This window comes from Bos taurus, chromosome 7, assembly GCF_002263795.3.
Source record: "Bos taurus isolate L1 Dominette 01449 registration number 42190680 breed Hereford chromosome 7, ARS-UCD2.0, whole genome shotgun sequence".
NCBI lineage: Eukaryota > Metazoa > Chordata > Mammalia > Artiodactyla > Bovidae > Bos > Bos taurus.
This window is the reverse complement of record NC_037334.1, coordinates 38897581-38911552: the sequence shown is the minus strand read 5'-3', so window position 1 is coordinate 38911552 and position 13972 is coordinate 38897581. Positions and strand designations below refer to the sequence as shown.

Genomic DNA, 13972 nt, shown 5'->3' with positions numbered 1-13972 from the left:
ACATATGCTTCATTCTCAGGCAGGACCTCCTCAGGCAGTGACAGAGATGGCCATCAACATCTCCAGGATTGCATTCTTAGGGACTCCAAGAGGAAGAAAGGACCTTTATCCTAAAAGTTCTGGTGAAAAGTCCCAGGGCTGACTCCGATAGGCCAAGCTTGTGTATGGCTTATCCCTGAACCAATCCCTGTGGCCTAGAAATACCATACTCTGATTGGCCAGACCTAGGCCATATCCCCAGCCCTAGAACTGAGGGTAGAGTGGGCAGCTCTAGAGAGTCATGGAGGGGATGAAGGAGGAATAGTTTTCAAAGGAAAAATCAGGGTATCCTTACTGAACCAAAATAAATGGCTGTTAGGAAGGAAAAATAATACATGCCCAACATACCTCCCTTCCTTGCGCTCCAATTGCATATTTTAGCACTTCTTGGTTTAGCATTTTTGGTATTTTTTTCCATGGGGTCATTTACTTACTTTGTAGGTGGAACTCTAAGATGGCCCCCAAGATCCCGTTGTAAACATACCTTCTCCCAGTTATTTAATCAAATGCTAATCTAGAGGCTTCTGTAGAAGAATGCTATGACTATAAGTAAGGTCCTAAATCAGTTGACCTTAAGAGAGGGAGATTTTCCTTAGTGGGTCTGACCTAATCAGATGAATCCTTAAAAGGGACAGGGTTCTTCCTAACAGAGGAAATTCAAAGGGTAAGAAAGAGTCAACATGGCAGAGATTCTTTGTTGTTGGCTTGGGAAATTGAAGGGACTCTATGGCAAAAAATGCAGGAAGCTTCTAGCAGTTGAGGGCAGCCCCTAGCTGATGGCTTGCAAGGAAACAGGGACCTCACTTTCTACAAATGCAAAGAACTGAATTCTGCCAATGACCTGAATGACCTTGGAAGGGAATTTTTCCCAGAGCCTCCAGAGAACTCAGCCTTGAACTCAGTTTTGTGAAACTGAGCAGAAAACTGAGTCACGCAGTGTAGGACTTTAGACCCAGAGATTTGTGAACTAACTATGGGTATTATTTTAATCTGCAAAGTTTGTGGTTAATTTTAGATAGCAATAGAAAATGAATACACTTCCCCATTGGAGAAGGAAATGGCAACCCACTCCAGTATTCTTGCCTGGGGTATCCCATGGACAGGGGAGCCTGGTGGGCTACAGTCCATGGGGTTGCAAAAGAGTCGAACATGACTTAGCAACTAAACAACAAGATACTTCCCCATGGACTCTCAGATTCCCAAAGTAGGGAGTTTCTCTTGGATTTCCTTACCCTCTTCATCCCCAGTAGGACCGGAAATGAGGCAACCCCTCTTCCTGCTTCCAGTTCTACTATCTGGGAAAGATGGGGGGAGTCCCACTCCTTATTATTCTACTCCTGCACACCAGCTCCCAGCTTTCCCATCCTTAGGGGTTCATCAAGGAAACTCTGCTTGATTTTCCATAAACAGCCTAAAAGGGCAGCTCAACCAACCTCTGCTCCCCAGGCCTCAGGGACCTTTGACCAGTTCTATTGATCTGGACTCCTGGTCAAGTGGTTGGACCAACAGACAGACGCCATGAGGGCTCTGCTGCTCCTGGGGGCCCTGCTGGTGAGCCTGGAGTCAACGGTTTCGGTGAGGACTGTGGGAACCAAGAGGGTTATACTGGGATGGCCCTAGTGGGTCCCTATCACAGCTTTGGCCTCTGACCATGACCTTTTGGCACAGGAGATTGGAAGTCCTGTTTGGAAAGATGAGGCAAGCCCATAAGGCCCAAGTAGAGGAGAGAGAGAATAGACAGACTGGTGGCTATGAGGACGTGGCCTGCATTTCTGGGGGAGAGGGAAACTGAGGAGACAACAGGAGGAGTAAAGATGAGGCCAGGCCTTTGGAGGAAATCTCTGCATTTCAGGGCTGTGAGAGGAAGCTGGGGACTAGCATGGGACAGGAGCAGGCAATGACTTTCTGGAAAAATTCCCTGTCTTCTTCTCTCCCCCATAGACTCCACCTTGGAAGGGCCCCAAGAAGCATAAGCTCACAGAGAGTGAGCACACAGTGGGTAAGTAGCCTGGGACCACCTCCAGAGAGAGCCTCGGACAGGGATGAGTCATGGGGGGGTGTGCAGATTGTTAGTCTCTGGCCCTTGGAGTAGGAGGGAAGATCCTGGGCAGTCTTCACTCTTACCCCCTGAGTTTTCTGGCTGGCATTCAGACCTGGTGCCTGCTATGTGTCGGGTCTTGTGCAAGTGGGTGCTGCAGACCCAGAGTGATAGTGAGCTGTGTGCTCCCTGAGGGCAGGTTGGGGCTGTATCTGAGTGCCTGGCCCAGCACCTGCTCTTCTTCCTCAGCTTCCCAGGCCTGTCTCATCCTTTCCTCTTCTTGATGTATCTCACAGGCATCAGGCATGCCACACAAAGGCCAGGGCCCTTGACGGACAAAAAAGGATTGAGAGCAGGGCTTTAGAGCCCAAATGCTTCTGAATCTCAGCCTCATCACTCATGGGCTGGGTGGCTCTGGGTCAGTGACTTGACTTCTCCAAGCTTAAATTTCCCCACCTGTAAAACGAGGCTGGTAATGGTAAAACTCCTAAGGTTGCTGAGAAGGAGAAATGAGTCATTTATCCTGGTGAGACATTCAGCCCACATTTTGGTGCATGGTAAATGCTTAAAATATATTGACTTTTATTATCAAGTTTCCTTTTAGATGAGGGATATCTGCCATCTCCCTCTAGCTCCCTATTGTCTTTATTCTTCTAGACACTAAATATTTACCTAGAGTTGCAAACTAGAGCTTGCTCTAGTAAGCCTGGCCTGGTGGGATGGGACAGTCCCTCAGCATGGCCCTGAGGCCCAGCCCAGCCAACTCTGACTACCTCATCTCCTCTCTTCAGCACTTCACACCCAGCCAAATAGCTCTCCTTCCTCTGGCCTGACCCAACCTAGCTGCTCTGTCCTTGCCTAATCACAAACTTAAGGTCCTCCATTCCATTTGGGCTTCTCTTGTGGCTCATCTGGTAAAGAATCTACCTGCAATGTGGGAGATCTGGGTTCAATCCCTGAGTTGGGAAGATCCCCTGGAGAAGGGAAAGCCTACCCACTCCAGTATTCTGGCATGGAGAATTCCATAGAGTATACAGTCGAAAAGGGTTGGACACAACTGAGCAATTTTCACTTACTTTTTTTCCCATTCCATTTGCATCTTAAAGGTCTATCTCAGATGCTTCTCCCTCTTTCTTTACTATCCTGTCCGTGATTTGGCCCTCAGCACAAGAGCCACTGTGCCTTTAACAACAAAATATGAGCTAATGTATATCAAACACAGACTGTGCCAGACTCTCAGTGTTTTACAGACACAATCTCATTTAAGTTTCATAACACTCCTTTGAAGTATATACAGTCAGTTCTCATTATTCCTAGCAGTCGTATTCTATAAAGTCACCATGAACACTGAATTAACAAAAACAGCGCCATTACTCCTAGAGGAAATATAGGGTTAGGTTCCTGTGAGTTCTGGTTACATTTTCATCACCATCAATATATAACCTTGCCTTATGTGTGATTTTGTTTAAAGACACTTTCCTTAATAGATGTTGTTGATTCATTGATACTGAACTCATGGCCAGTGACAGTATTAGCTCACACCTGGATGAAGCTTACCTAGTCTGAAAATGTCCTCTATAATATACATCACAGCCCTCTTGTGCATAGGACCACACTGGACCACACTCCAGCACTCTACTTGGCAGCCATTTTCAAGCAAAATCATTTACCAAAAGCACAAAATTTGAAAATATGGCACTAAATAGAGTGTGAAAAGGACACTTGTTTACAGTAGGAGCTGAACAAGAAGCAGAGCATCACTTCGTTTGACCTTAGCTGGGAATGTGCACTTCGGGTGACTCAAATTTTTCACCACTCTGTGCATGTCGACAAATGATCATGAAAGCACCTTGAGTATTGGTTTGAGGTTACAGATAAATTTTAGCGAGACATGCAGATAAGCAAACACGGAATCTGAATAATGAAGCTCAATTGTACTATTTTTAAAAAATTATGATAGCAATATTTTTACTGTAAAAACTACAGAAGTTACAGAAATAGATGAGAAGGAAAAGTTACCCACAATCCACTATCTTCCAAAAACCACTTTTAGAAATTTTGGAGATATCCTTCTAGATTTATTTTTTTATGCATATGTAAAAATACTTGTAAAAAAATAGGACATGCTGTTTTTTACTTACTTTATATGAATATCTTTCTGTGCAAATAGACCTGTATCATTATTATTTTTTTTGTATTGTGGTAAAATACACATAACATAAAATGCTCTACCTCAACCATTTATTTACTTATCTGGCTGCACTGGGTCTTTGTTGAGGCACGCTGGGGCCTCCCTAGTTGCAGAACTTATGATCTAGAGCACAGGTTCAGTAGTTGCAGCACTCAGGACTTAATTGCTCCACAGCTTGTGGGATCTTGATCTTAGTTCCCTGATTGGGGATCAAACCCATATCCCCTGCATTGGAAGGTGGACTCCTAACTACTAGATCATTAGGGAAGTCCCTACCTCAACCATTTTTAAGTCCATTTCAGTGGTATTAAGTATGATGATACTGTTGTGCAGTCCTTACCACTATCCATCTACAATTCTTTTAATCTTGCAAAACCTAAACCCTTCATCTTTACTATGTATTATTTTTGCCATTTTATTTATTTATTTATTTTTTAAAATATGGAACGCTTCACGAATTTGCGTGTCATCCTTGCGCAGGGGCCATGCTAATCTTCTCTGTATCGTTCCAATTTTAGTATATGTGCTGCCAAAGCGAGCACTATTTTTGCCATTTTAGAGATGAGGCAAGTAAGGCTCAGAATGGTCAAGTAACTTCAACATTCAGCAAGTATTTATTAAGTGCCTGTTTTATGGCAAGCAGTCTTCTAGGCCTGGGGTCGGCAGACTTGTCCAAAGTCACCCAGTTAGTAATTGGTGGAGTCAGGAGTCCACTCCAGCTGTCAGACTCCAGAACCCAACTCTTAAGCAGGGTATGGTCTTGAAGGTAGGGCTTCCCAGGTGGCACTAGTGGTAAAGAACCCGCTTGCCAGTACAGGAGACATAAGAGACACAGGCTCAATCCCTGGATCCTCTGGAGAAGGGCATGGCATCCCATTCCAGTATTCCTGCCTGGATAATCCCCATAGCATGCACGCATGGTCTTGAAGGTCTTTTCAAAGGTCTATCCTTTTTCCATCCAGACTGTGAGGGTGGTTCCTGGTCAGTGGGGGCACGGGGAAAGGCATTAAAGAGTGTGTTATCCCTGCAGTTCTCACTGTCACCGGGGAACCCTGCCACTTCCCCTTCCAGTACCACCGGCAGCTGCATCATAAATGCACCCACAGAGGCCGGCCAGGCCCCCGACCTTGGTAAGACTACCCAGGAAGGGTTGGAGCAGGGGTCTTCTGTGGACTCTGCCCACCCTTCTGTCCAGGGAACCCTGCTTGAAGAGAGGGGATTGTGATAGGGGAGGTGAGAGTAGCCCCTTGGGCAAAGTGATTCAGATATATATATATATATATACATACATACATACATACATACATGGGCTGCCCAAGTGGCTTAGCTGGTAAAGAATCTGCCTGCAATGCAGGAGCCTGGGTTCGATCCTTGGGTTGGGAAGATCCCCTGGAGAAGGGAAAGGCTACCCACTCCAGTATTCCAGTATTCTGGCCTGGAGAATACATATGTGTGTGTGTGTGTGTGTATATGTTATTGTAAGACATTGAAAACAATTACTTGTGTTATACAGTAAATCCTTGTCGCTTATTTATTTCATGTATAGTCGTTTCTCTCCATTAATCTCATATTCCTAATTTAGCCCCTCCCTTTCCACTTTGGTAACTGTAAGTTTGTTTTCTATGTCTGTGAGTCTGTTTCTATTTTGTATATGGATTCACTTGTATTATTGTTTAGATTCCACATATAAGTGATATCATATAATATTTATCTTTATCTGGCTTACTTCACTTAGTATACTAATTCCCTAGGTTCATCCATGTTGCTGCAAATGGCAATATTTTATTCTTTTGTTATGGCTGAGTAATATTCCATTGTGTATGTACCACCTCTTCTTCAACCACTCATCTGTTGATGGGCACTTGGGTCACTTCCACATCTTAAGCTTTCTCTCTTTCTACAGGTGTGCTACTACCCCCAACTTTGAGAAGGACCAACGATGGGCATACTGCCTGGAGCCCAAGAAAGTGAAAGGTGCCATACGACTTTTGGAGTGACCCAGGGCCCTCTCCCCACCCCTACCTCCTCTCCTGGGTATCATCAGACCCAAAATACATGGGATTCTGGGCCCACCTATCTCCCTCTCCCCCAGAGGGAGAAGTTCTAAGAGTGGGTAGCCTCATTTTGCAGGTGGGTAAACTAAGGCTTGGAAACTTGGAGGGCCAAAGTCAAAAGACAAGCACGTTTGGGTAGGGACTTGGCCCCTATCTGTCTGACTCAGGCTCCCTGCTCTTTCTCCCTCTGTGTCCATCTCTCAGACCACTGCAGCAAACACAATCCCTGCCAGAAGGGAGGGACCTGTGTGAACATGCCGGATGGCCCACGCTGCATCTGTGCAGATCACTTCACTGGGAAGCACTGCCAGAAAGGTGAGGAGATGCTGAGGCCAGGGATGGGGACACTGGGAAACAGGGGCAGCCTCAGACCCACTGAAGAAGTCCTGTGGATTCCCGGAGACTTGGCATGGTCCCTCTTCTCCTTTTGTCCCCAGAGAAGTGCTTTGAGCCCCAGTTTTTCCGGTTCTTCCATGAGAATGAAATATGGCATAGGCTTGAGCCAGCAGGTGTGGTCAAGTGCCAGTGCAAGGGTCCAAATGCCCAATGCAAGCCACTGGCCAGCCAGGGTGAGTAGACTGGTGGGGAGCTGGGCAGGGACCAGAGTGGAAGGTGAGGAAGAAAGGCTGGCCGGAGGCCAGGTGCTGTGCCAGTGTAAGAGGGAGCTCTCTGGGCCGTCTTTGGGCCTAGGGGTGACTCAGAGTGCTCCTCCTCCCAGTCTGCCGCACCAACCCGTGTCTCAACGGGGGCAGCTGCCTGCAGGCGGAGGGCCATCGCCTGTGCCGTTGTGCCCCTAGCTTCGCGGGACGTTTGTGCGATGTAGGTGAGTTAAGGTCTCTAGGAAGCAGAAGCCCTACCCCGACGTGGGAAGGACTTGCAGAGAGGGAGGAGGGGGAGTGGCGCCGTGGGTGAGAGGGCGGCTGGGGGCGGGGGGCAGGGACCAAATCATCACCTAGCGGCGGGGAGCCTCCTCTCTCTGCAGACCTCAAGGCGAGTTGCTACGACGACCGCGACCGCGGTCTCAGCTACCGCGGCATGGCGGGGACTACGCTGTCCGGCGCACCCTGTCAGTCGTGGGCCTCCGAGGCCACCTACTGGAATGTGACCGCAGAGCAAGTGCTGAACTGGGGACTGGGCGACCACGCCTTCTGCCGGTGCGCGCGTGGGACGCGGCTGGAAGTCCCCTTCCGCTCCAGGGCCCTTCTAGGGCTTCTCACGTTCAAAATAGCGCCTCCACCCCACCTCGTGGTTACAGGAACCCCGACAACGACACCCGCCCTTGGTGCTTCATTTGGAAAGGCGACCGACTGAGCTGGAATTACTGCCGCCTGGCACCGTGCCAGGCCGCAGCTGGGCACGAGCACTTCCCCTTGCCCTCGCCATCGGCTTTGCAGAAACCTGAGTCCACGACCCAGACCCCGCTTCCATCCCTGACTTCAGGTAGTTGGGAAGGGGCGAGCGTAGAGGGCGTAGGACGAGCTATATTCCAACCGATCGACAGTGGGTCTCCAGGTCCTCAGCCTGGGCTCCTCCCACAGGCTGGTGCTCGCCGACTCCTCTGGCCAGCGGAGGCCCCGGGGGCTGTGGCCAGCGGCTCCGCAAATGGCTGTCCTCGCTGAACCGCGTCGTCGGAGGACTGGTGGCGCTCCCCGGGGCGCACCCCTACATCGCCGCGCTGTACTGGGACCAACATTTCTGCGCCGGCAGCCTCATCGCTCCCTGTTGGGTGCTGACTGCGGCTCACTGTCTGCAGAACCGGCGAGTGTCCTCGAGCTCAGCTCCCAGCCCGGGACCTCCCTAGCGCCTCTCTCCTCTGCGCTCAGCTTCCGCGCAACACCCGAACTCGTGACCTACCTCTCTGCGGCCCCGCCCACCTTTGCCCCCTTCTCCCTTTCAGAGCTTCCCAGGAGGAAGCCGAAACCTATTTGGGGGTTCGGAAGAAGTGGGCTCCCGCAGGATGCCAGTAGCCCGCTCTGAGCGCTCTTCCTTTTCCCGATCCTGTCCCCAGACCCGCGCCGAAGGAGCTGACCGTGGTGCTCGGCCAGGACCGCCACAACCAGAGCTGTGAGCAGTGCCAGACGCTGGCAGTGCGGGACTACCGCCTGCACGAGGCCTTCTCGCCCATCACCTACCAGCACGACCTGGGTGCGTGGAGGAGCCCCCGCGGGGATCTGGGGGAAGGGTGGGCAGGGCTCGAAGTCCGGGCGTCGGGGTCTTACGCTTCTCCCCGCCCGGGTTAGCTCTGGTGCGCCTGCAGGAGAGCGCGGACGGCTGCTGCGCGCACCCGTCGCCTTTCGTTCAGCCAGTGTGCCTGCCGAGTACCGCCGCCCGCCCCGCCGAATCCGAAGCCGCAGTCTGCGAGGTGGCCGGCTGGGGTCACCAGTTCGAGGGTAGGCAGAACGGCTGGAAGCGGGAAGGAGGCTTCTGGCCACCGGGGTAGGCAAGAGAAGCCTGTAGGTGGGCAGGTGGGGCCGATCTGGTGGGTTGTGGGGACACGCAGAGCCCCTGCCTCTGCAGTCTGCTTCTCCAACGGCTTGAAATTCACTGTCGGGGGAGTGGGGAAGTCCCCAGAACTCCTATGGCGAAGCAGGAGAGCCTCATGTTCTCTGGGTTCCCTCTGGGCACTGGGCTGCAAGGGCTATTAGAACGCTGGCCCGCGATGGAGCCGCAGGTGGGTTGGATGGGGAGCAAGGTTTTGAGCCACTGGATGGGAAGTGGGGGTGAGGTTCAGAAGCAGTCCTGTTTCTCCTGGTTCATTCACATCACAGCTCCTCTCTGCCTTCCTGACTATGAGATAGGTGTTAAAGGCAACTCATTCCCTCCTGGGCTTGCTGCGAGGGAGACAGGAGATTATAGCGGGTTTGAAAGAGCCTAGTAAAGCCAGGTCCATGTCCTGGGCATCAAGCGGACCCTGGAGGGTGTGAGGAAGGTGCTCTCGGTTCGCAGGTGGGGAATATTCCAGCTTCCTGCAGGAGGCTCAGGTGCCACTCATCGACCCGCAGCGCTGCTCCGCCCCCGACGTGCACGGAGCAGCCTTCACCCAGGGCATGCTCTGCGCTGGCTTCCTCGAGGGCGGCACCGACGCATGCCAGGTGAGCCTGGGGCCCCGCTTGGCGCCCTTCCCCAACCCAGTCAAGGGCGGACTCCCAGCCAAGGACCCTGAGCCACGTGTCCCCAATCCAGGGTGACTCCGGAGGCCCTCTAGTGTGTGAGGATGAGACCCCTGAGCGCCAGCTCATCCTGCGAGGCATAGTCAGCTGGGGCTCAGGTTGCGGCAACCGCCTCAAGCCAGGTGTGTACACAGACGTGGCCAACTACCTAGCCTGGATTCGGGAGCACACCGCTTCCTGACAGCCCGGCGACTGCTTTCCCTTCTGAGCAGTTCTGGAATGGAAGCGTGGCTGACGGGGAATTATGGATAGCAAGGATTGTTTTCCATTCCCCCCAGCGCTGCCAGCCCGGGGCCAGGCATGGCATAGGCACTCAATAAAGTGCTTTTGAAGCTGCTTGAAAGGTTCAGCTCTTCAAGGTCCTGTTGGGAAATGCCAAGACAGTATGTGCTGTGTGCTTAGTCGCTCAATTGTGTCCGACTCTTTTGCAACCCCATGGACTGTAGCCTGTCAGGCTCCTCTGTCCTTGGAGATTCTCCAGGCAAGAATACTGGAGTGGGTTGCCATACCCTCCTCCAGGATATTTTCCCAACCCAGGGATCGAACCCAGGGCTCCCGCATTGCAGGCAAATTCTTTACCCAAAATAGTATACTGGTACTCAACTTCTTCAGACCCAGGGAACAGAATCTATTGAGATCTGATGCAATATTTAAATTCATGTCCAGCTGATATTTACTAAGCCACACTGTGTACCAAACCAGTGCGAAGTGATTCCATGAATATGAAACTAATATTTTAAGTTTACAGAACAGGAGTTCTCAACCTCGACTGTACATCAAATCACCTTGAGGAGCTTTTTGAACCTATGCCCAATATCTACCTCAGGTCAACTAAGTCAATATTTCTAGGGATGAAGGTGGGTGGCAGGATGTTTTTAAAACTCCCCAGGTGATTATATCAGCAGTGGAGGTTGAGAACCATTGTTAGAGGTACTTAACATTAGGGACTTCCCTAGCAGTCCTGTGGCTGAGACTCCATGCTTCCAATACAGGGGGTGCATTCCCTGGTGGGGGAACTAAGATCCTACATGCCGCTACCAAAAGATTAAAAACAAAAAAAAGTACTCAACATTAAAACCGTGGTGTAGGCTCTTAAGGCTGCTGGCTTGGAAGCCTTTTGCTGCTGCTGCTGCTGCTGCTAAGTCGCTTCTGTCGTGTCCGATTCTGTGTGACCCCATAGACGGAAACCCACCAGGCTCCCCCATCCCTGGGATTCTCCAGGCAAGAACACTGGAGTGGGTTACCATTTCCTTCTCCAGTGCTTGAAAGTGAAAAGTGAAAGTGAAGTCGCTCAGTCATGTCCGACTCTTAGCGACCCCATGGACTGCAGCCTACGAGGCTCTGCCATCCATGGGGTTTTCCAGGCAAGAGTACTGGAGTGGGGTGCCATCGCCTTCTCCGTGGAAGCCCCTTACCCCTGCCCTAATTCTCACTAGGGCAGTGGATCTCGAAGTGTGGTTCCTGGACTGTCAGCAGGGAACTTGTTAGACACGCATTTTCTCTGGCTACATCCCACAGTACAGGATGGGAGAAACTCTGAGTTGGGACCCAGCAATCTATTTAACAGCTTTCCAGGAGATTCTGATACTCCTCATGTCTGAGAACCACATTCTGAGGGTTGAATAGTTATCAGGCCTGAGGTGTCTGGCTGTCCAGACAGGGCACCTTTCTTTTGTTTTTAAACTCATGTATGCTGTCTGGGGAGGCCTTACAAATAGCTGTGAAAAGAAGAGAAGTGAAAAGCAAAGGAGAAAAGGAAAGATATAAGCATCTGAATGCAGAGTTCCAAAGAATAGCAAGAAGAGATAAGAAAGCCTTCCTCAGCGATCAATGCAAAGAAATAGAGGAAAACAACAGAATGGGAAAGACTAGAGATCTCTTCAAGAAAATTAGAGATACCAAGGGAACATTTCATGCAAAGATGGGCTCGATAAAGGACAGAAATGGTATGGACCTAACAGAAGCAGAAGATATTAAGAAGAGGTGGCAAGAATACACAGGAGAACTGTACAAAAAAGATCTTCATGACCCAGATAATCACGATGGTGTGATCACTGACCTAGAGCCAGACATCCTGGAATGTGAAGTCAAGTGGGCCTTAGAAAGCATCACTATGAACAAAGCTAGTGGAGGTGATGGAATTCCAGTTGAGCTATTTCAAATCCTGAAAGATGATGCTGTGAAAGTGCTGCACTCAATATGCCAGCAAATTTGGAGAACTCAGCAGTGGCCACAGGACTGGAAAAGGTCAGTTTTCATTCTAATCCCAAAGAAAGGCAATGCCAAAGAATGCTCAAACTACCGCACAGTTGGGCTCATCTCACACGCTAGTAAAGTAATGCTCAAAATTCTCCAAGCCAGGCTTCAGCAATACATGAACCGTGAACTTCCTGATGTTCAAGCTGGTTTTCGAAAAGGCAGAGGAGCCAGAGATCAAATTACCAACATCCACTGGATCATGGAAAAAGCAAGAGAGTTCCAGAAAAGCATCTATTTCTGCTTTATTGACTATGCCGAAGCCTTTGACTGTGTGGATCACAATAAACTGTGGAAAATTCTGAAAGAAATGGGAATACAGACCACCTGACCTGCCTCTTGAGAAATCTGTACGCAGGTCAGGAAGCAACAGTTAGAACTGGACATGGAACAACAGACTGGTTCCAAATAGCAAAAGGAGTACGTCGGGACTGTATATTGTCACCCTGCTTATTTAACTTATATGCAGAGTACATCATGAGAAATGCTGGACTAGAAGAAACACAAGCTGGAATCAAGATTGCCGGGAGAAATATCAATCACCTCAGATATGCAGATGACACCACCCTTATGGCAGAAAGCGAAGAGGAACTCAAAAGCCTCTTGATGAAAGTGAAAGTGGAGAGTGAAAAAGTTGGCTTAAAGCTCAACATTCAGAAAACGAAGATCATGGCATCCGGTCCCACCACTTCATGGGAAATAGATGGGGAAACAGTGGAAACAGTGTCAGACTTTATTTTTTGGGGCTCCAAAATCACTGCAGATGGTGACTGCAGCCATGAAATTAAAAGACGCTTACTCCTTGGAAGGAAAGTTATGACCAACCTAGATAGCATATTCAAAAGCAGAGACATTACTTTGCCAACAAAGGTCCATCTAGTCAAGGCTATGGTTTTTCCTGTGGTCATGTATGGATGTGAGAGTTGGACTGTGAAGAAGGCTGAGTGCCGAAGAATTGATGCTTTTGAACTGTGGTGTTGGAGAACTTTTAAGAGTCCCTTGGACTGCAAGGATATCCAACCAGTCCATTCTGAAGGAGATCAGCCCTGGGATTTCTTTGGAAGGAATGATGCTAAAGCTGAAACTCCAGTACTTTGGCCACTTCATGCGAAGAGTTGACTCACTGGAAAAGACTCTGATGCTGGGAGGGATTGGGGGCAGGAAGAGAATGGGACGACAAGGATGAAATGGCTGGATGGCATCACCGACTCGATGGACGTGAGTCTGAGTGAACTCCGGGAGTTGGTGATGGACAGGGAGGCCTGGCGTGCTGCAATTCATTGGGTCACAAAGAGTCGGACACGACTAAGCGACTGAACTGAACTGATGCTGTGCCTGACGGACCATTTAAGTAAGAGCTTTGTTTTCGTTGTTGTTGTTTTAGAGTTAGTTTGACTGCTGTGCAATTCCCTCCTTCAGGCCAACTTTAAAACCGCCTCAGGCGATAGGTACAACCGCGGCCTCACCCCCACCCTATTCTCCAGCGTAGGCAACCCCTATGTGACGTCACGGTTACCTCAACTTCATAACCACGCCCCTGAATACGTCATAGTGTCCTGGGCATCGTGGGCACATGGCGCAGCTGGACAACCCTGGAAAGTGCGAAGCGAGGGGCGCACTCTGAGCCGAAATGGGCGACTGGAAAGGTTACATCAGTGCAGTGCTTCGGGACCAGCGCATCGACGACGTGGCCATTGTGGGCCACTCGGACAATCGCTGCGTGTGGGCCTCGAGGCCTGGGGGCCTGCTGGCGGCCATCTCACCGCAGGAGGTGGGTGTGCTCACCGGGCCAGACCGGAGCACCTTCCTGCAGGCCGGGCTGTGCGTGGCGGGCCGCCGTTGCTGCGTCATCCGAGACCACCTGCTGGCGGAGGGTGACGGAGTGCTGGATGCACGCACCAAGGGTCTGGACGGGCGCGCCATCTGCGTGGGCCACACGCCTCGGGCGCTTCTCGTGCTCATGGGCCGGCGGGGTGTGCATGGGGGCATTCTCAACAAGACGATGCACGAGCTGATCCATGGGCTGCGCTCACAGGGCACCTAGCAGGACAGCCAGCCAATCCAGAATAAAGTCTGACCTGGGCGTGGCGGACTCACACTTGAGTTGTGAGGGCGAGTGGGGGAATTGCTGATGAGGAAGGTACTTTACTAGATCCTTGCAGAAGGGTGCCTGGTGAGGTTGGTATGAGTCCAGAGGCTTCCCAGTCTCCTAGGCTCTATCTCA

General features: G+C 50.5%; 2 protein-coding genes and 1 non-coding gene across 7 annotated transcripts; 2 read left to right on the top strand and 1 right to left on the bottom strand.

Annotated features, from left to right (window-relative positions):
- Nucleotides 1–1534: 1534 nt before the first annotated feature.
- On the top strand, nt 1535–13831 carry F12 (coagulation factor XII). 5 transcript variants are annotated; one of them, NM_001075119.2, is given in 14 exon segments: nt 1535–1614; nt 1981–2038; nt 5299–5398; nt 6172–6242; nt 6527–6637; nt 6760–6891; nt 7041–7145; nt 7305–7476; nt 7551–7762; nt 7861–8080; nt 8331–8467; nt 8563–8712; nt 9269–9414; nt 9506–9829. In NM_001075119.2, coding segments are annotated over 14 exon segments (1839 nt in total). In that variant the 5' UTR covers nt 1535–1557; the 3' UTR covers nt 9674–9829.
- LOC112447651 (U6 spliceosomal RNA) lies at nt 4704–4810 on the bottom strand. Its single transcript, XR_003035831.1, has one exon. It is a non-coding gene; the product is annotated as a U6 spliceosomal RNA (small nuclear RNA).
- On the top strand, nt 13297–13844 carry PFN3 (profilin 3). The gene has a single exon (NM_001077945.2). The coding sequence runs from the start codon at nt 13379–13381 to the stop codon at nt 13790–13792; it is 414 nt and encodes a 137-aa protein (NP_001071413.1). The 5' UTR covers nt 13297–13378; the 3' UTR covers nt 13793–13844.
- The last annotated feature ends 128 nt before the right edge of the window (nt 13845–13972 follow it).